At 44.2% G+C, this 20548-nt stretch overlaps 1 protein-coding gene across 1 annotated transcript in view; it reads left to right on the forward strand.

The window, feature by feature from the left end:
- Positions 1-3437: 3437 nt before the first annotated feature.
- The window catches only part of IFT43 (intraflagellar transport 43), a 43822-nt gene continuing 26711 nt past the window's right edge, over positions 3438-20548 (forward strand). Inside the window, exons 1-3 of the mRNA XM_058807526.1 lie at positions 3438-3521; positions 3897-3986; positions 19903-19970. Of these exons, the coding sequence (XP_058663509.1) occupies positions 3468-3521; positions 3897-3986; positions 19903-19970 (212 nt within the window). The 5' untranslated portion in view covers positions 3438-3467. The remainder of the gene's footprint in view (positions 3522-3896; positions 3987-19902; positions 19971-20548) is intronic.

Consider the following 20548-nt stretch of genomic DNA (forward strand, 5'->3'; position numbering starts at 1 on the left):
ATGCTGGTGGCTGTGAGCAGCAGTCATTAACAGGTTGCACATCTTGTACATGCTGTAATCCAGCTAGGCTGAGGGAGAGCCTGACAGGGCTACTGAACATATATCATAGGAAATGTTTCACACTTGGCAACTCTGGCTGGGGTTTGACAGTGTGAACTGGAGCTGATGTAACACGAATAGCATCTGTTCTCATGGCGATCAAGACAGGCAAATGTGTGGGCCTTTGCTGCCTGTCAAAGCCCTTTCCACCTTCCAGAGGGAGGGATGTCTTGCTTGAAGCTTTTCAATTGTTAGGGGATTTTGTTCTGGAGCATACAGAAATAAAAATATTTGCAGTTGTTTCCCTGCTCCAAAACCCTTTAGAGACTGGGAGGTGCGTGGAGGAAAAAAAAAAACTGCAGAAAAACTAAACTGAGATGCTTGGAGCTGCCAGTGTGGAGCAGGATACAGCAGCAGTCTTTGCTGAGTGCTTAACTTCCCAGTGGAACTTAATGTTTTAATGAATTGCCCATATCAAAATTGGGAGTCTGGCTGCCTGCCTGATGTGAAGATTGGGTGAGGAAGAAAGCACTGTGCTGTGTCACTTGTTGCTACTGGAATTGCCCTGCATCCCATAAATCCTACTGCTGTCAAAGACCTGCTTTAGAAAACCTTTGGCCACTCTGAATAAGGTGGACATTGTGTAGCCATGTCCACCATAACTGTAGCTTTAACTACATGTGTGTGCCCTTGCTTTAAAGGGGGTGTAGGACCAAAAGCATATGGGCGGGCTCAAGTGTGATTGCTTTCCCAGACTTTCTCATGGATAGGAGGACCAGACACAAGCTCTATTCATATGTCTGCCAGTCAAGGAGAAATGAACAGTAAACAGCACTAGTAGGGGACTCTGTTAGTCCTATTCTGTGTGATCAGGTTTGTGTTGAAACCAGATGGAGGGAATCTGTGCTTAGATGTGAGAACTTGTCCATGAAAGGAATGCTTGCATGGTTTTCACTTGCTGTTCAGCCTAGAGGGGGTGGCAGCAGTGTGATTTACAGTGAGGGCAGAACCAAACAAGAAAGGCAGACTGAGAGCTGAGAATACACCTGAAACTGTACACTGGGAAAGAGAAACCCTGGCACCACAGACCTGAACTGGACAGAAAGCAAGCACTGAAAACAGCTTTGGACAACCACAGCAGCACGAAACATTTGTCCTGGTACCTGGCTCAGTTGGTTAAGTGGAGCCAATGTAGGGCCAGGGTCAAATACTGCCTGTGGAGTCACCAGTAAGACAGAGGAGAATGAAACTGTTCAGAAAATGTAACCCCAACACTTAAGGCAAGCAAAATCCACTTTGGCCACAACATGAAATGATGGATGAAAACTCTTTTGCTCCTGTTGCCCTCCCCAAGCAGGCAAAACTTTTAGGGGTAGGTGACAAACCCCATCCAATAAGTGGAATTCAGAGGGACTAGAGGTAGGGCAGATTTTAGGTTTTGTTCTTTCTGCACATCTGCTCCTCTCTCTCATTGAGAATCTCTGAAGTCAGGAGTCAAAACTCTGAGGCAAGGCTCAGTTCCCTAAGTCTTTACATGTTTTCTTTCCTGCACATGGACTTCACCCTCCCTCAACTGGCCTGAGACTTCTCTCCCTGGGATAGGCAGCAAGCAGCACAGAGTAGCTTGGGGGAAAATGGGAAGTACAGGTATACCATCTGGGATGGGGACCCAGGGGAATTGTGAGGAGAAGCTTGGAGGGGGAGGGCAGTTCCACACAAGTGAATGCACTGGTCATGCTGCTTCCTGATCTGTCTGTCCAGGATGGCACCCTGTATGGCTCTACCCTGGCTCTGGGAGGATCACCCTGCCAGCTACCTGTGTGGGAGCACAGCTGGCAATGTAGTCCTGCCCAAGGATTCCTGCCCCAGGGATGCCTTCCTGTTTTAGCAGGTATTGCTCTGGATGCTATCATGCTCCTCTTGGGATGCAATTTTTCTGACCAGAAGGTCAGCTGTATTGTAACCTCAGAGCTACAGTCCCTTCTGTCTCCTGGCATCTGTGCAGCTGTGTTGTTGCAGCAGCTGTTTGGAGGAGCTGGGGAGAAATGAGAAATGCAGGGCCATATTCCCATGGGCTTGGTGGCGAAGCATGGAGCTAGGTGCAAACTCCTTCTCTACCTCATGAATGCTTGAACAAAGTATATGGAAGATCATCATTTCATAAAGCCCAGTGAGCCTGGCTTCAAAAAAGGAAAATCATGTCTCACTTACTGAATTCCTTGAACATGTCAAGATTTGTAAAGGGAGATAATATCTTTTATTAGGCCAATTGATACAGCTGGAAAAAACACATAAGCTTTCAGGCACAGAAACCCTTATTTTATGTTTTCTTTTCCAGCTATATCAGTTGGTCTAATAAAAAGTTATTACCTCTGCCCACAAATCTTATTTCACTTAATCCTTAGATCATCACAGCACAAGTACTTCAACATGTCAGTAGGAATGGAAAAAAGGAGAATTATTTGATACAATTTATTTAGATGACTTAAAGTTCCTCAGCCAAAACATGAGCTTCTACAAAAGCCAAGCAGGTTATAGAGTGAAATCTAGTGCCATTAGTAAAAGGTATTCCTAGGAGGCTTAAAAGTTTACTTAGAGAGTCAATTTTCATCATGGCAAAGTGTTAGCAGTGTTGTTTGTGGTGTGGTACAGTTCTCTATTGTAGCAGCAGAAGAAATTATTTAGGCTAATGAGGATAGGTGAAAATTGTGAGGAATGTGAGACAGGAGAAAAAGAAAACATAGGCAAAGGGACAAAGTATTGGAAAACTGAATGTTTGTTCAACATGTGGACCAAAAACCAGATTTATTTACAATTAATCTGTACATCTGTCCAGCCAAGAAACAGACTGGAGTCGTTTTATACAGCTCAGTGGAAATCTCTGCACAACTCACTTGTGAGAAGCATGTGTGCAATGATCGTTGTGCTTACATTTGATCCTTGGCACCGCCTTCACCGTGGGCTCTGGGGACCGGCTGCCCCATCTGGAAAGCTGTGTTAGAGAGCCAGGGAGAATTGGGAAGAGCATCAGAAGCCATCAGGAGACTGGCTAAAGCCTCTATCATGAGACAGATGTGTAAGGCTAGGATTTATCTGCCTTAGTGGGAACTTAAAAAGTGTCTTCGGCAACAAGCTGGAGAAGGCAGAGCGTCAGACTGTTCCTGGCCTGCCGCACCGCAAGTGGAACTAGAAAGGGCTAGCAGAGTACCCGCATGAGGTGCTGCAGCACAGGTGTCCCCCTCAGTCAGGCCAAGGTGTTAAGAGTGCGCGGGGGTGGACGTCTCCGTGGCTGCCAGGCGCCGGGTGCTCGGCCCAGCTCGCGGGGCTCGGTGGCCGGGCGGCGCGGGGCAGCCGGTGGGGCCGTGCCCGCGGTTGCCGGGGCGGCGGGGCGGGCTGTCCGCCGGAAGCACCGGCGGCCGCGGCGGCGGATGGAGGCTGAGCCGGAGCGAGTGGAGGCGCCGCGGAGAGGCGGCGTCGCCGGGGTGAGCGGGGCCGGGGCGGGCCCAGCCTCTACGAGCGGGGCCCCGGGGCCTCGGACCGCGGCCTGGAGGGGGCGCGGGGTCGGCGGCACGGCTGCCGTGGGGCACCATGCAGCGGAAGGGCCGGGCCGGGCCGGGCCGAGCGGCCGGCGGTGGGGCCGAGCAGCGCGGCTGGCGGGCCGGGAGGGGCGGGAGGGCTCACACCTGCGGCGGGCGAAGCCTCTGCGTTGTGAGGGCACCGCGCTTCGCTGCGGGGCGGGGCGTGGCGGCAGGGCCGTGCCTGGCGTTCCGCTCCCGGCGTTCCGCTCCCTTCCCTCAAACAGCTTTTGTCAGTAACTGTGTGTCCTCTGCTCCTTCGTGTTTCCCCCTGCACTACAGGTACTAAAGATGGGCCGTCGAGCCCGCCAGGACCTCTTTTCAGGTGAAAAACAAAGCACGAAGAATTCCCCGTCTGCTTCTCTTGGAGAGGTGGGTGTCCTGTCAGAAGGGCTTATCTGTTGTCCTGCTGTTGTCTCCAATGGAGAATTATTAATTTCTTCTGAATTTCCTTCCTGCATGGTGTGCTTTGCCCTTTGAATTTTGTCCTTAATTTGGGACTCATGTCACTGCCCTGTCCCTTTCCTGGTGTTGCCCTTTGTAGAATAGTTTCCACACAGGAAACTATTGGACTATGGTTTCTTACATGTCAAGTACGGAGAGTAGTATCATACAGGACTTGAGGCCCCTCCGTTCTGTGCATACATATCTTCCTGATATTTTAATTTCTAGATTTAAAATGTGGGCAGGCACATACTTTTGTGACCAGTTTTGCCACCACCTACAGTAGCAAGGCAGATAAATAGATGCCTTACTTTTGTGCTTTGTTTGCTAGAGCCAGAGTACATCTGACATGGTCTCTATCAAGTTTGTGTAGTAATGCTCTTTTTCATTTTCTCTGTGCACGGCTACAAAGGTCGTGCTAGGAGCCAGCTTTGCAGCATCTGAGACTTTTCCTTGGGTAATAATGTGCAAACTCAGCTCCCACTTGTCTTTGGAGGAAAACTTTGGTTCAGAGGCTGTTCTATTAGTACATCTTCAAATGGTAGAAGGGGGTCAGGAACTCCTCTTTCTCAGGAGAGTGAGGCAACATCCTCAAGTATTCAGAAATAGATCTGAACTGTTTCAATTGATTTTTTTGCTTAGTGTTGCAGAATGCTGAAATCCTTCCTGGAAGTTTGCTGTTGGATGTTAGCACAGCACCTCCACAGACATCTCCTGCTAGAAGGTGCAGCTCTCAAGGAATGACATACGAGTTTTGCTCCCTGACACATACCAGATGGAAAAAATGTCATCTGACTTCCACCTTGTTGACAGTGATATTTGTTTAAATTAGGTGATGCTTACTGTTTTGCAATGCCAGTCAGTGGTCTCCAGCATACCATATTCCTGGCTTCTTTAAACTGGAAATCATTCTGTGTTGCTGGCCACCCTGGCACCACCTCTGCTTCAGGCTACTCTGCTCAGAGCCTTAGGACCTTCTGTCTTGGAGTGACTACTCCCTGATTCCCTGTGCAGTGACAAAACTTTCCTATTACACTGAGTAGCTGTGTCCCAGACATCTGTGCCAAAATGATTGTGGAGGGGGGATTTTTCTTTTGAGACCCTGTGATGCTGTTGAAAATAGCACTATTACAGCTTAGCTTACAGTAACACCTCATAGAGCAGACTTTTTTCCTGGAGAAAGTATGCTCTTTTCTTTTGGTAGGCATAATGGAGAATCATCTTCCACCTAGGGAATCTCCCCTTGGATATGCTGTAGGCATTCAGGATGGATTCTGTGAGGGAATGTGCAGAAGATGTAATTTAAGAAAGAGATGTAACCATCGACCTCATAGGTAAAGAAAGTCTTAGGGGAACCAACTGATGGTTTAAGGGGGTGTAATCATTAGCTGGCCTCCACATTAGGGTGGCTCACTGTCAGATTGTTCTCTTGTGGTTCTCTTGCTGGAACTGGCCATCCTAGTTCATGGTCTGATTCTCTGGTTTTAGAGAGACCAGGGCACTATGTAGAGGTACAGCTGATGGACTGTGACTTACTGCAGTTTGCTTGGGCTTACTGCTCACATCACAACCATTTCAATAGCTGGGAAGAGGTCATAGGGGCTCCAGGACTTGGGCCAGTCCTGAGGAAGACTAAGAAATATTTACAGTGTTCTGTTTGAGAGCAGTGAGCTTTTCAGCGGCAGAAGGGTGAGGACTTACATGTCTTACAACATTCAAATATGTTAGTACTGGATCTTAACCACCAGGAAGGATAGTTTGTGTTAATAGTCTCCTTCAGACAGGTCTTTGTTGCTAAATGTTTGTGTTAATCGAGAACCTCGGCGGTACTGGAAGAAAGACAAAATCCACTGTAAATAATCCTCAGCCTTTTCCCTTGCTCCAAAATTGGAGGCTTTTTATACGTGACCACGTTTGTTACCAAAGTGAGTATTTAACAAAACTAATATTGTTTTTTCCTTCACCCTAGATTGGCAATCCCCTTTTACTTTTCTGGAAGCTTGGCCTTGGCTTGCTTTTAATTGGTGGGGTTACAATGGATGTCTCATTCAGCCCATTTTGAAGCCTTTATAAGAAATCTTCCCAAAAGAAATGCAAGATTAAAAAAAAACAAACCCAGTCCTTTTAGTTTTTTTCTGGAACTGGCAGTAGTGGATTAGGCACTATGTAATTAATTTTAGCAAAGAAGGTTTTATTCTTATTACTGATTTTGAAGGCAAAGGGGTTTGTCTTAAACCTTTGCCATATTCATACCCTCATATGCATTTCACATTCAGGTTAGTGATTTTGCCTTCAGAGCTTTCTCAGAGTTTTAAAACTGATTTAATTCACCTTCACTCTTTTTAATTTTTTTTTTTTTCTAAATTCCTTGCCAATCCAACCAGTTTCCACCCATCTCAAATTTCTGGTACGAACATACCAATTGTGCTATTGTTTGGTCTTTTCATGACACTGAGAAGCATCCAGGAAGTGTTTTCCAGTCACAGCAGCTTGCTTGAAGGAAGCAAAAGGTACCTGTCTATCCATGTTTCAACATCTGGGCTTATTACAAGGAAATTCACTTAGAGGGTGGACAATTATTGTAATTAAAAAGATCTTTGTTTTGAAGTCAATAGGCAAATCATCTGACTTGGAGCACAGATCTTATCAGGTTACTGCTGATCTCTGCTTGGCCTGGGCTCTCTCTCCCAAAAGACAGTGCAAACTCTGTGTTGTTCTATACAACAAATGTATGTTAAAGCCTCCTTCCCCAGGGTGTAGCTGCAATCTCTTATGCCTTGTAGCCTAATCTACTTCCCCCAAACTCTATGAAAACACTATGATATCTTAGTATTTTTTCAGAACCTGCTGTTTGTATGTCTCTCCCACAAGAATATTCTTAACTACAGCAGCAAATCTCTAATTCCTCTGCCCAAATCTCTACTTCATAATTCCCATTCTGTGTGGAAGTACCTGTATTATCATCAAATGTAGACCTCCTCAAGGGGCTCATGAAAGGTCACAAAGCTCACACTCTGCCCATGTGACATGCAGAGCATTCCTGCCTTTTCAGAAGTACAAGTACTAACAAACAACACTGCAGCTATGTGTTATTTCACCAGGCAAGATGGAACATGATTAGTTGCCGTAATTGGTGCAGTTGGCAGCCTCCTGCAGCAAAGGCTGTGTACGTTCCTGCCCTCAGAGCTCCTTGGCAATTCAGCAGGCACTTCTTGGGCACCCAGGGGAATATGCTGTAAGTGGGAATTCCTAGAGATAAATCTGCTTGCTGCATGCCAGAACACCACATTTCAAACATTCATTTCAGAGGGGTAATGTATCTCTTTTTCCATTGAGAGGCCTTTCCCATCCCCTGGCTTGATGTAGTACATTTACTCATCTTGATGCTATCAGGTTTCTGACAGTATGGGAGAATGTCAAGCTAGTTGTTTTATTTGTATAATGAGATGGACAGATCATGCAATGAGATCTGTTGAAGATCTTTGCTATCCCATCCTAACAGGACTTCTGGACACTTTTACAGAATTAAAGTCAAACCTTTTTCCTGGCTCTAATATCACTGCATCCAACAGCCTGAATGCTGGCTTGATGACATCCATCAGAAGTTGTTTGGCCAGGTTTGGAGCTCTTGATGAGATTGATTTGGAAAGCTGAGTGGAAAAGTCTTTTAAAAAATGTATCAGCAGATTTTTCCTTTCCTGTTTCTTCTCTCAACAAGAGTGAGCTATTTGTTGTCCTGTAAGAAATCTGTACGGAAAAATATTTTAATGTTATCCTACTTCCATGGTCTATTTTTCTTTATCCTACAGTGATGTGATTCCCATGGGACCTTGTTCAAGAGTTCCCTGGTTTCTGCCTCTTGCAGTCTCAGTATGATTTTGCCAGCATGTCTCTGGCAGCACTCTGTAGATCCTTTGAATGGAGACTGCTTTACTAGGCAATGGTCAGCCTAAAGGATGAAGGTTTTCCCTATTTTCAAAATATTTCCACACAGGTAGGACAAAATTACTTTATATCAGAGTTTGCCCAAAAATCAAGTTCCCTGCTGGTTGTCTCTGTCACATTTCACCACAGCCTGGGGAAAGGCTCTGTACTTTCTCTTCTGAAAATATGTTCTTTTGTTGTCCTAGCTGGTATTTGTAAGCTTGATTATTTAGTTGTGGTCCTTGGGTGGTAGTAAGAAAGCAAATAAGAATTGCTGAAGGTGAAACACAAGTGAAAAATTGCTCCAAGAAGAGATTATTTAAATACTTTTCCAACATGTGTTGCGCAGCTGGATTTTCTTCCATGCTAGTGCAAGTCTTGTGCCACTTGGGCTCTGTACATCTGGAGAAGCTTAGGTCATGTTGGACCCCACAGAAGCCTTTCTGCTTTTGGCTGTGGGAAGAAGCAGGCTGACAGATACATGTTTCCAACAGATTTTTACCAGTTGGGCAAACCTGATTTCACTTGTGCTGCTCATTGGTAAGGACACCTTTGTACCCCAGCTGCTCTAACCTGCATGTAGCCCCCCTCTGCTCTTACTGCAGTAAGATGATAAGACCAGATGACAGCAAAGACACAAAATGAACTCAGATACCAAACCACTTCCATGAGAGATATATGCAATTTATTAATCACATGGATTCCATGTTCCACAGGAGAGATGTTTTAATCCAGAACAAAAGTCAGGTGGGTTAGTGGAGTGTTTCCAGCTATCCTATGCATACTCCTGGTGGAGGGTCATAGATCAATTTAGGATATTCTAAATTCTCCTCCTGAGTGCTTCTGAACACTGTGATTTCTAGAATAGAAGTGGATTCTTAATTACCTTCTTGCATTTGGTGCCTAATAGCTCTGGTTGCTGCAACTGCTGGTGCTGAGTCTGCTCATCTAAAAGGTTCTCAACCAGTTTGCTACTTTCAGAGTGATTAACAGGCTGATTTTTTTGAGTTCCTTATCTATATAACCAAGCTGCTCCCTTACAGTGTTAGCTTTAGATCATCTGGTGAAGCTAACACATGTAGGGGGACAGAATATAAGAAAATAAAGGTAGTATAGAAAGTAGTCTTACCCCTAAGGAGTTGCAGCTGAGCCAATTACTAGTGATTAGGAGCAGGCCTGACTTTAACAGGCCACAGCTGTAGCCAATGAGAAGAAGAGTGTTATAAAAGAATGGGTTGGTTGATAAAGAGGGGAACTGGAGTCAGTTGGCTGCTGTGAGAGGGGAGAGTCAGTGCTTAGAGGAGCTGACTACGAGAAATATCAAGGAGGTATGAAACTCTTGCAATAAGGAGACAACAATATGGAACCTTTGTAATATAATGATAACAAATGGTGGCCCCAACGCAATTTAGGAAAAAGGACTTAAGTATCAACCAACATGATCCCGTGGTGTTTTAGGAAAGAAGACTTAAACATTAAGCAACGTGATTCCATGGTGATGTGGGTAGAGAACTGTATGAGGAAAAGCAACAAAACTGAGAGAGGAGTGGGAGGATTTACTAAAGTAACTGTAAGAACTGGAAAAAGAATAGTTCTATTATTCAGTACAATGTGTTTATTGATTGGTGAAATATATCAATTGCAGCTGTTAATGTTTGTTAAACAGGAGTATAAAAGATTTTGAAGATAAGTACTTTGTAAACTGAGAAAAGCTGCAAAATGGAACCAACACTCAGAAATATATACATATTTGTACTATAATATGTTGTCTGAACATTTGTATAACTATTAGTTCTGAATGAAATATATGAATGTGTAGTAATGTTAATTTATTTGAACATGTCCTTCTAGAAATGCTGCAACTCTGTAATTAAAAGAAAAAGGGGGAATTGTAGGGGGATAGAATATAAGAAAATAAAGGTAGTATAGAAAGTAGTCTTAGCCCTAAGGAGTTGTAGCTGAGCCAATTATTAGTGATTAGGAACAGGCCTGACTTTAACAGGCCACAGCTGTAGCCAATGAGAAGAGTGTTATAAAAAGAGTAGGTTGGTTGGTTGAAAGGGGAACTGGAGTCAGCTGGCTACTGTGAGAAGAAGGAAAAGTCAGTGCTTAGAAGAGCTGTCCATGAGGAACATTGAGGAGGTATGAAACTCTTGCAATAAGGAAACAACAATATGGGACACTTGTAATGACAACAAACATGGATGGTAGCTATGTCTATTTTACACTAATTGCTGCAGCCTGTGCTCTCAGGGGAGAATCTGAGGTTGCCTTGAGAAACAGTAGCTTCTGAAAAAAGGGCTGTAGCCTGCTACAGTGTATAGCCTTTAGTATGACTGGTCCACCATCAATACTGGTTCCTGGCATGGCTGCAGTGACTCTACACACCTGAATAATTTGAGTTTTATTATGCTATAGGGCAAATGAACTAAGTCTGTTCTCTTCTTGCTCATGTTTGGGTTTTGGTTTTTTTTCTTTAAGTATCACAATTGGCATCTGCATAAATGGCTAGATATAAAATGTTATAATGTAGGATCAGCTTTGTGGTTTGCTCAAGTGAATAAGGTTGCAAAGCACATGCTGCAGGACAGTCATAAATGTCAGTCTTCAAGCTGTTTTGTGCAGGCTTCCATAGTGCTTCCTTTTAACTTCTTTCTCTCTTTTTCCCTTCTGACCCTTCAAGGATGAAGACCATCAGGAAAAGGTTGACCATGTAAGACTAGAGGCTTTCTAGGTAGATGCTGGCTCCTCTGAAGGGGACTAGTAGGATTAACCTATTATCTGTCTGGAGACTACCTTAAGAGGGTACTCTAGTATTTGAGAATAATATAAAGTTTGCTTTGGACGCAGTGCCTTTCCTGCATCCTCTGTTTCTGTTGCTGATGGATTTTTAATTATCTTTGAAACAGCTGCTCTTATCAGCTGCTGCATCTTGTTTTGAGGTTACAGATGTATATGTGGCCACTGAAAAGATACTCTGTTTTCATTTAAAAGTCAGGACAGCAATTAGCTAATAGAGTACAAAGCCTGACTTAACATAGATTGCTGTCCAGTATGGTTAGTTTGCTCTTGTAGCATGAAAACTTCTCCTTAGGGATGATGAAGTCTTGCTAGTGCCCCAGAGGAGAGGGCCAGGCAGGAGTAACAAGGACATGTGCCTTTAGATTTTCTATGTGTCTTTTCTTTTTATTTCACCAGCACTGAATGCCAGAATCAATAATAATGTCATAGTGCTTCTTCCCAGGCTCCTGTTACACACAGAGAAGGAATACACATATCCTTTTTTTATCCTGCACTAAAGATAAAATACACCTTAGCATTAATTTAGCATTAGGAGCCAGGATAATGCCATTCAGAACAACCTGAGAAGTTCTACCTGTTTCTGTTGAAGTCTCTGGGCTAATTGCCTTGCACTCTTCCTAACCATGGAATTGGTGTTGCCCAATTTTTCCTGTCTAGAGTTGCTCTGTTAGATAATTAAAACACCCTCTCCTGTGCTCTTAATTCCTTCTGCTGAAGGACCACTCCAGTACTGGTAGCACAGTAGATTCATCTGTGAAATTTAAAGCCCAGAAAAGAAACCCCTATCACCCATCTCATTAATTCTGGCTCAGAAGGGTATGCTCATCACAAGGAGTCAAGACTATTCAGATTAGCTCAGTTTTCTCTTGGTAGTGCAAGAGATGATATTGTAAAAAAGCTCCACTGGGTTTATTTGGCAGTGATGGATGGTTCAGGACTATGCCCAGAGCACTTTTCCATTTATCAGGCAAAGAGACCTCCCACTGATGAGTATAGTTTTGGGGACTGGTTGCCTAATAGAAATTTTTACTGATAATTGATCTAATCTTCCCCCCCCCCGCCTCACTGGAACCGGTCCTTACAGTCGTTTCACTGGAACTAATTCCACCTCTATACAGTGCCCTAAATCATTGATTCCCAAGGTCTGCTGTTGAGTGCTGACTGGTCACATGCCACAGGCGCCTTCTTGCTTCTGGCTGCTAAATTTCATTAAAATAACTTTACTGATGTGACTCTTCCACATGAGCAATTGTTGCTTCAGGGATGTTATGCAATGGTGCCTGGCAAGGAGATTTTACTTAGTATGAGGGGTTCCTGCTTTGAAAACCATTTTGTTTGGCTAATTCCTGTGTCTTTTATTCAAGCTTGTGCTCTTAAGTATGACAGTCACACTTTATAGTATTTTACCATTTGTAAAAGTTTGTAAATGGTATAAAGTGGTTAACTGAGTTCAGAAATCTGACTGATCAGTAAGCTGCTTGTAACTTATACTGCAGTATGCTTACAAATTTCTGTTAATTGTATCATAAGTCTCTTGTCAAATCAACTGCTAGTGGAACTTTGTTATAAAGTGTGATGCAAATCTTGTTGCAGTATATCCCTCCCTTAGTCATTGCCTGGCCAATCTGAAATACTTGGCTTCTTGAATCATTTGTCCGAAGTTGGCTCCTTCGTCCTCCGGATGGCTCATATAACCCTTCTCTGAACTCCCTTTGGGCTTCGCTGAGTGTTACAATCTGAACTCTTCCTGGATTTGGTCCCTCTCCTCTTGCTGTGCTGAAGATAACTTTGTAGCTGCTTGAATATTAACAAACAACCTCTTCAGGGTTGTGGATGTGAACATACCTGCTGAAGTCCTGCCCTCCAGACATCTGCCTGCTCTGAAACTTGTTTTGCATCCTTTGGCAAACCACTCGTCTTGCATCTGAATTTTTGCCAGTTGAATCACTCATTTGGCATCACCTTCCAGGACTGCCTGGGATATTTAGCCAAAGGCTGTGAGGCTAATCAATGGTATAATAAAGGGTGTATCCTAATATTTCAGTTAATTTGCAGAGGCAGAATAAGCAGGAGTACGAATGTGGTTGTTAGCCAAGATTTTGCTGGTTTCTTTTTGTGGCTTTGCCATAGGTTTTCTTTGGGACCTTGAAGAAGTCCTTCCACTAGTTTTCTTTAGTCCCTATCTAAAAGCAAAGCTAGAGCTTTATGCAAAAGCACTGTGACTATTCCCTGAATAGACCCACAGGGGGATTTAAATGCCTTATCCTCATAACAAAATCTATATCCTGCTCTGGATGCCTGCATAGTATGTAGATAATCTCAGGATAGACTGGTGGATCTGTTGGGATGATAAAGAGTAGCTGGGAATGGCAGTGTGTCTGAAACCCTGTCCTTCTGTGGAGTTCTGGCCCCATTCTGTGAGCTCTGGGGGTGCATGTCCTTGCACTATCAGTGGGGGACCCTGATCCCCATCCTGTGTTTTCTAGCCTTCAGAAGTAGAGCAGGGCTTTTCCTTGCCTTCAGGGACCTCCAATTCCTGATAAGCAGATGTTCATTTCAGTGTTGGAACCTCATGCTTTAGATGTAGAGATTAAACTGGCCATCTCTTTTCTAAGCTGGAAAACACTGATTTTTATTGTCCTCTTTCTTCTCTGAGAAAGATGTAGCAAGTAATGTTTACCACCTCCATAGGGAATATTATATGTCATGACAAGTCTATGAGCTGTTCTGTGTCTGAGAAGGCTCTCAGTCCTTTCTCCTGAAGCTGCTCTGCTTTGCAAATGGAATCAAAAGAATTTTGATACCATAGGGAAAGACTGTCTAACTGAAGGCAACAACATTTGAGTGGGAAGACATCAGTTCCAATGGGTCCCTTGGGGACCTCATCCTCTAGTTGTGTTTTGGTAGATGTGCCATAGGTAGTCTCAAGGTCCTTCACAGACTAAAAACAGGGACAGCACCTGATTTCTGACCCTTATACAGGTGAATGCTGGCCTCTGTGCCTCTATATCACTCAGTGTTTGAGTGACAGCATGCTTTAAGGTGACAACTGGAAAGAGGATTTGAAGATCTGACCTTTCCAGAGGAGGCATCGAAGTCCTTTTGTAGCTCTAGTTGCCAATGCTTCTGAAACATTTGGGTGGAAAAATAGGCTGTTGCTTTTTAGGTTAAGTCAACATGCCAGCAGCAATTGTTTTCATTAAATGTTTGTTGGGAGAACAACTATAAAAAGGAGGTAAGTACCTGAAATATAAAGCCAATTATGTTCTTAAATTGCTAGGTCACCCAATTGGGTGAGGTCGAGTGAGTGTATTTGCATTCTAAAATACAGTGCAGAATGATGTGGAGATCCCCTGGTGAGAAGCAACCTGCACTCTACTTGGGGAGGTACTAGCTTTGTTACCAGAAGTACCTAAAACGAGACAATTTCCAGACTTGGGCTGACTCATGAGGATCCTTGTGGATGCTTGCAGGTGTGTCTGCACCTGTGGTGTAGACATGGCCTGGGGCTTGATATGATCAGGGCCTTTAATCAGAGCCGTATTTTCCTGACCCAGTTCTTACCCTTGCACAGTGGTTGGCACCCAGCTCCAAACTCTCATTCCATTGTCTGGTCTGGATCTGTGCAGCAGCCACCCCCCAAGTGCTCTCCCCTACATTCCCTGAAACTAAAACATCCAAGTGAGGAACCCAGCACCAGCTGTACTCAGCTGAGTGTTGATCAGGGGACCTTATTTGTGTAAAAATAATCACAATGGTTTGGGCACTGTCCTTCCACTCTGGTTTAGAGAGTTCATGACCTAGGAAGTCATAATTGTAATGCAGTCACTTACAGTCATTTCTATATCTACAATTTGTACTGCAATAAGATCTAGAGAGTGTTGGTATATGGCTGGAACAAAAATTCCCTATTCCCAAAGACCTTACAGTCTTACTGCAATGTTTTTCTCTAGCATCCTGTTCTCCCCTGTTATCCTCAGCTTGCAGAGGAGCCTTCAGCTGGGGTAGCAGCATTTTGTATACGGCATGTTGCCAGGGTTTTGCTTTCTTAGGCATGCAGTTGGGAGTAGGGTGAACTGGCAGTAGATAGCTCTTGAAGCAATTGGCATTTCTGAGAACCTGGGAGGGTTCTCTGAGGCAGAATTTCCCATAGCTATTGCACGCTGTGAATGCCCTCCCATTTACGTGGCCATCCTGGGCTGAGCTGCATTTGTCCTTCCATGTCTCAGAGTTTGTCATGTGTTTTGATTCTTGCATTATTCTAGTAAATACCCTCCACTGAAAGGATCCAGCATCCAAGGAAGCACTGGGTTTTTTACCTGCTTTCATTTTACAGGATTTGCATCTTTTTTTTTTCCCAGAGGTTTTCTGGTTGCTTGTAGAAATGCTGGACTCCCAGACTGTTCCTGGGGACCTCTCGTCTGGAAGTTGGCCAGATTCTCCAGGAGGAATCTCAAAAATGCAGCTGAACTTTTGTTCCCTAATTAGGCCAACTTCCCCAGTGTGAGCCCTTGCACTGCACGGCCTGGAGCTCCCCAAGGCCTTGTGCAGCCTCTGTCCCGTGCACCCCGACTGCCTGACCGGCAGGGCAGTTATTTTCAGCTTTCTGAGCTTATCTCCTTGCCTTTTGATGACATCTTCTGAAATAGCATTTCTAGTCAGCCATGTTTCCCAGCCTTTCCAGTAGTACCCTGCCTGCTTGTCTGCCTTGAAGTGGATTAGGGACAATCTCATTGAAAATAATTTTATTAGAAGCTTTTCCTTTTCCACACATTTATTTCATACTTTGAGTGCTTCTGGACCTACATCAAGGCAACAAAAGAACTGTAGGAGGTGGGAAGGTGGATGGGAAAATGTCTGACCATAAGTAGCATAAAGTGATAGCAAACTGAGAAATGTTCATGCTTAGGAAGACTGGAGAGGCACTTCCCTATGACTATGGATTGTGAGAGGATTCTACCTGGTGACCCCTTGTTCAGAGAATCAGATTGTTGTGTGCTGATTCACTATTTTCCTGCAGGGGAGAGCAGTAATTCCTTAGACAGGTTAAGGTGCCAAATGCTGCAAAGGTGACAGCTTTCCTCATGGGTGCGTGTCAGCTGACAAATAGCTGGCCACTGCTTTGGGAAAGCAATTCCTGATAGTTGGTAAACAATATGAACTGCTCCTTTACCTGTGATAGGTGGCAGAGAACATTTGAAGGCCCTCAAGAGCTTCTGTTTCAGTAACACTTTCCCTAGTAAAGGAAAGCCAGTGACTGTGAAAAGGGCAGTTTGTGGATGAAATGCAAATCCAGTATTTTCTGCCCAGTATTTAAGACATGCAGAACTCCTTGGAGGGTATTCATTAAAATCAGAGGCACTATTTGAACCATCCATGGACATGATAAACAGAGCCAGCAGAGATGGGTTGTTCTTTGCAAAAAAGCCCAGGCTTGCATGGATCTTGGAATTGATGTGGTTTTGATATCATACATGCTCTGAGATCAGTATAGATGATTTTATGTGGCTGTTTAGGAGCAGTGGGGCTATTTGACTTATAGCTCCTTAAATGGCAGCAATCAAAACTAATTCATCAGGCCTGGTTGTGTAGACTTGCTTTTCTTCAGTCAAGGGAGCCTCTGGCATCTTGCTGGAGAGGAGAATCGTTGAGACTGCCTGTACTTGTTTCTTTCCACTTCTCGGTCAATATTGGATAAAAACAAGACACCTACATACTGTGTAAAAATCTCACAGTGTTTGTATATTGGAAAAACATAGATCTACATATTTTAGGGGAAATATGACATAATAGAAGAATTGTGTCCTCTGTTGCTTGCTCTCAATGTCATTTGAGTCCCTGCATCCCTGCACAGAGTGCTCAGTGTTCCAAAGGAGTTGTCATGTTGATGAAGGTAAATTAATCCATATTTCCAGACCCACCTGAGAATTTGAGGGACTGAACATGCCCATAATCTGCCTCTGTTGTGGTTGGTCCTAAAAGAAACTTTGCTGGACCTTCAGGATTCAGAGACACACAGGATACTTTCTTCCATGAGGGAAGCAGCATCCAACTGGCACCTTCAGAACTGTAGACGTGATCTGACAAGTAGCCTGGAAATTTCTGCTTTAATGGGGAAGTCAGATTAGAATTCTGCATCTGTCTGATAAGAAAGGGCCTGAAAAACAATAAAAAAGAAGGTAGAGTTTCTACTTTGATGCAGGAGAGATGGAATTCAGGCCAGTCAGTTTTTCCAAGGGAGAGATAAAATACTGATTATGGATGTATCAAAGTATCAAAGTGTTGGTATGGAAGGTGGCCTAAGAAATACTGGAAAAATGCCTGAGCTGAATTTCTGAGGAAAAAAAAACAAACCACAAACAACAAAACAAAAAACTTGGACCATGGCAGTTTTACTTGGGAAAGGGACAATCTGCAGAAACTCAAGTAGAGGAGATCCTCTGGAGATAAATAATGGACAAAACTGAAGTGGAAAGGAAAATTCCAGCAAATGAGTGATTAGCTGATGCTGTGAAAGAGACTGAGCAGCAAGGGCTGAGAGACAACACAGTTGTCAGGAGCTGGTGGAATCTGTGTTTTGAGCGCTAGACTGTTTGGATGTATGGCTTTGCATTTGGGAACATACGTATAAATCTTGCCTAAGGTATAACAGTAGGTACCAACAAGTTCTGATCATTTAAATCCCCCAGTCTTTTTCACTAAAAAGGTATGTTTAAAAGCACATTTGCTGCATTATAGAAGGACAGTGTACTCTATTTCTGCTCTCATCCCTCTGGGGTTGACATTTGTCCCACTTTCTGTCTCAAGCTCTTGCTTGCAGCTGCAAAATCCCTACCTGTCACCATATTATGGTAAAGCACAGCATTGCATTCTCAATTGTAAATTATGCTAGGATTTTGGAACTGTGAAAGTATATGAAGGTAAGTTTATTTACTTGACAGAAGTGTATGTGGCATTTGACCTTATTGCAGCACTTTCCAGGCAGCTAACAAAGAAAAGCTATTTCTCCTCAGCTGACAGTTAACATTGCCTTTCCTGTTGCTAGTGTTCCTGTAGGCAATTCAGAAAGAATTACCTGATTTTTTGCAAGAGGAATAAATGACCTGTAGGTGTATGTGAGGTGTTTTTCAGGATCTGACAGACATTCAGGCTTGCCCGGTGTGTATGATCAATGAGAACATGGTATAACATTGGTAAGACATTGGAATCAAACCCCTAGATGCCCTGGAGTCATGCCTTGTGCAAAGACTGGGCCAGACATTGTCATCACCCTCTGATGTGGTGTGCCCCACTTGAGTTATCTTTGATCTGAAGGCTAGTTTTGATGATGAGTAAATTAAATTACAGGGACATTGATATGCCCTGGACATGCTGCATTTTCCCTCAGCCTTATGGCCCAAGTTCTTTGGTGTCATTTTTGTATCCCCATGCACCTTTGTGAGGAGTTGTGAGGCTGTGTGTTGGAAAGAGGCTCGCTGGCTATCAGAGGGATAGTATAAGGGGAAAGGGGGTTATTGCATGGGAAGCATCTGTGTGGGAAGGAGTGTGGTTTTGGGTTAGGGGTGTATGTAATGGGAATAAGGATGTTTATGTGGGCATGCACACCCATATGTGGTGTGTGTTCCCACTTTTTCTTGGGCTCTGGGTGTGTCCAGATCAACTGAATTCAAAATGCTCCTTTTTTGGCACTGCAGCCTCTTCTCTGGTTTGGCATCTTAAGAATCTAGGGGAATCATTTAAAGATCAGAAAACTCCATTCACTTGGGCCCCTGAAGGCTTCACATTCTGTGACATGGTCATTCCAGTCGGCTGAGCTCTGTCCCCCACGGATGAGCCCATATAAGGAGGCTGTTTCCTGCGTTTCACGCTCCCTGCCTGTCCCTCTGCCCTCCTGTGCTCCCTTTGCTGAAGAAAGTTGGTATTTTGGGACTGCAGCTCCTGCCTCATTCCTGCTCCCTGTTTATTTTTGGAGGATGACTATTTTTGCTCCTATCAGAGAGCTATGCAGGGTCATACCCCCTCTCTGCAGCAGGCAGAGGCTGCCCCTGGCAGGGTCTCTTAATTTCCCACACTCACAAACAATGCTTCTACTTAAAGAAATAAACATGTGAGACCCCTACCATCAGGGGTCAGCGCGGCCCTGTCCTCATCTGTGGCAAGAGGCGATTTGGCTTTGGCTCAGGGTTGACCCCACCACACATGCAAGGTCCTCTCTGAAGTCAAAACTCCTCGGGAGTCATCCAACTCATTCACTTCCTTAATAAAAGCTGTGGGAGCCACCTGTGCCCCCACCATTCCTTTGCACTGAGCAGTTTTTCTCTGTTTTGGGATGTGTTTCATGCAATCACTCTTTCTCACAGTGGTCCATTCACGGGTCCCTGTAGTCCATCTTCCCTCACTGGGCACCATCAGTTGGGAGCTATGTAAGCTGGGTTCACTTTGCCTCTGCTGTCATCATTGCCTGCCATGTAGAACACTGAAGGCAGTGTGTACAGAGTGCCTCAGGCTGGGGGAACCAAGCCCAAATCTGTAAATGGCAATGGGCAGCTTCCACATGATGGGGATTCATGGCCCCATTTGACAATTCCATCATAAGCCCCAAGCTGAATTCCCATTTTCTCTTGCCATATGGCAGAGTGCCACACAAGACAATGCAAGAAAATAGTAGGGAATGTCTTTAGCTCCAGATGATCTTCCCCTTTGGATTTCAGTGGTGGCAGTGGCGGGATTCATCCCAACTAACTTTGGAAGAGTTTGGGTATGGATCACTGTGTCTGAACTTGGCATCTATCCTCCTATTCTAAGCAGTGGGCAAAACCAGACTTTTTAGGAACAATTCCTCATCTAAAACAAGATGTCTAAAACATGCTGTCTTGTACCCTAGGAAAGGCATAATGTGATACCTCCCACTGCTAGGTGGGCAACAGTTATGATCTTTTGTTTACAGACAAGCTTAAAAACCTGTCCTGTAGTTTGTCTTCCTTTTATTTTATGATTAAAGAGCATTTTAAATGCTACCTCTCCATTATTTGGTAAAGCATTACATTAGTGTGTGTGGAGCTGGTGTCTCAATTGGCTTGACCAGAGCTGTCTGTAACATCTCTTCTCTTTATTGAAGGTTCCACCACCTAAACCCCCACGCCGGCAAGGAGGATGGGCAGATGATCCTGTGCAGGCATCTACCAAGTGAGTCCTCATCTCTTTCCTTATTGAGAGGGATTTAGATGTGGAATAAAGGAACATCACTAGTTGGACCTTCCTCTCACAGACATTGGAACAGTTTTCCTGGGTTTTACAGGTGGTCTTTCTTTCCAAAATCAATGTAACTTGTTCAAGCCATTTGAAGTACTGCTTTTCCTTGGTTCCATTGGCTAATTGGCTTGGCAAGGTTTAGAACAGTGTTCGTGTCCCTGTTTGCCAGAGGCAGCATATTCCTTACCTGGTACAGTGCCTGGAAGGAGTCAAGAGCATAATAAGCATGCTAAATGCAGGAGCTGGGATGGGGGAATTTGACTGGTTCTGTCCTTTCTGGGAGAGTGACACATGACAGCACCACACTGAGAAGAGTGCAATGAATACATCAGGATTTAGTGATCAGCCTCGACAGTAAAGGTGAAATTTGTCAATGCTTATGTGTGTATGGGGTTATGGTATAATGGAGATGGATGGAGATGGTCAGCAAGAAGAGATGGGAGGAAAAAGTATACAAATTGTAGAATGTGTGTTGAGAAGCCCAATGCTTACATGAAGGACATGTAAGACAA

Source organism: Ammospiza caudacuta, chromosome 6 (genome assembly GCF_027887145.1).
Source record: "Ammospiza caudacuta isolate bAmmCau1 chromosome 6, bAmmCau1.pri, whole genome shotgun sequence".
NCBI classification, from domain to species: domain Eukaryota; kingdom Metazoa; phylum Chordata; class Aves; order Passeriformes; family Passerellidae; genus Ammospiza; species Ammospiza caudacuta.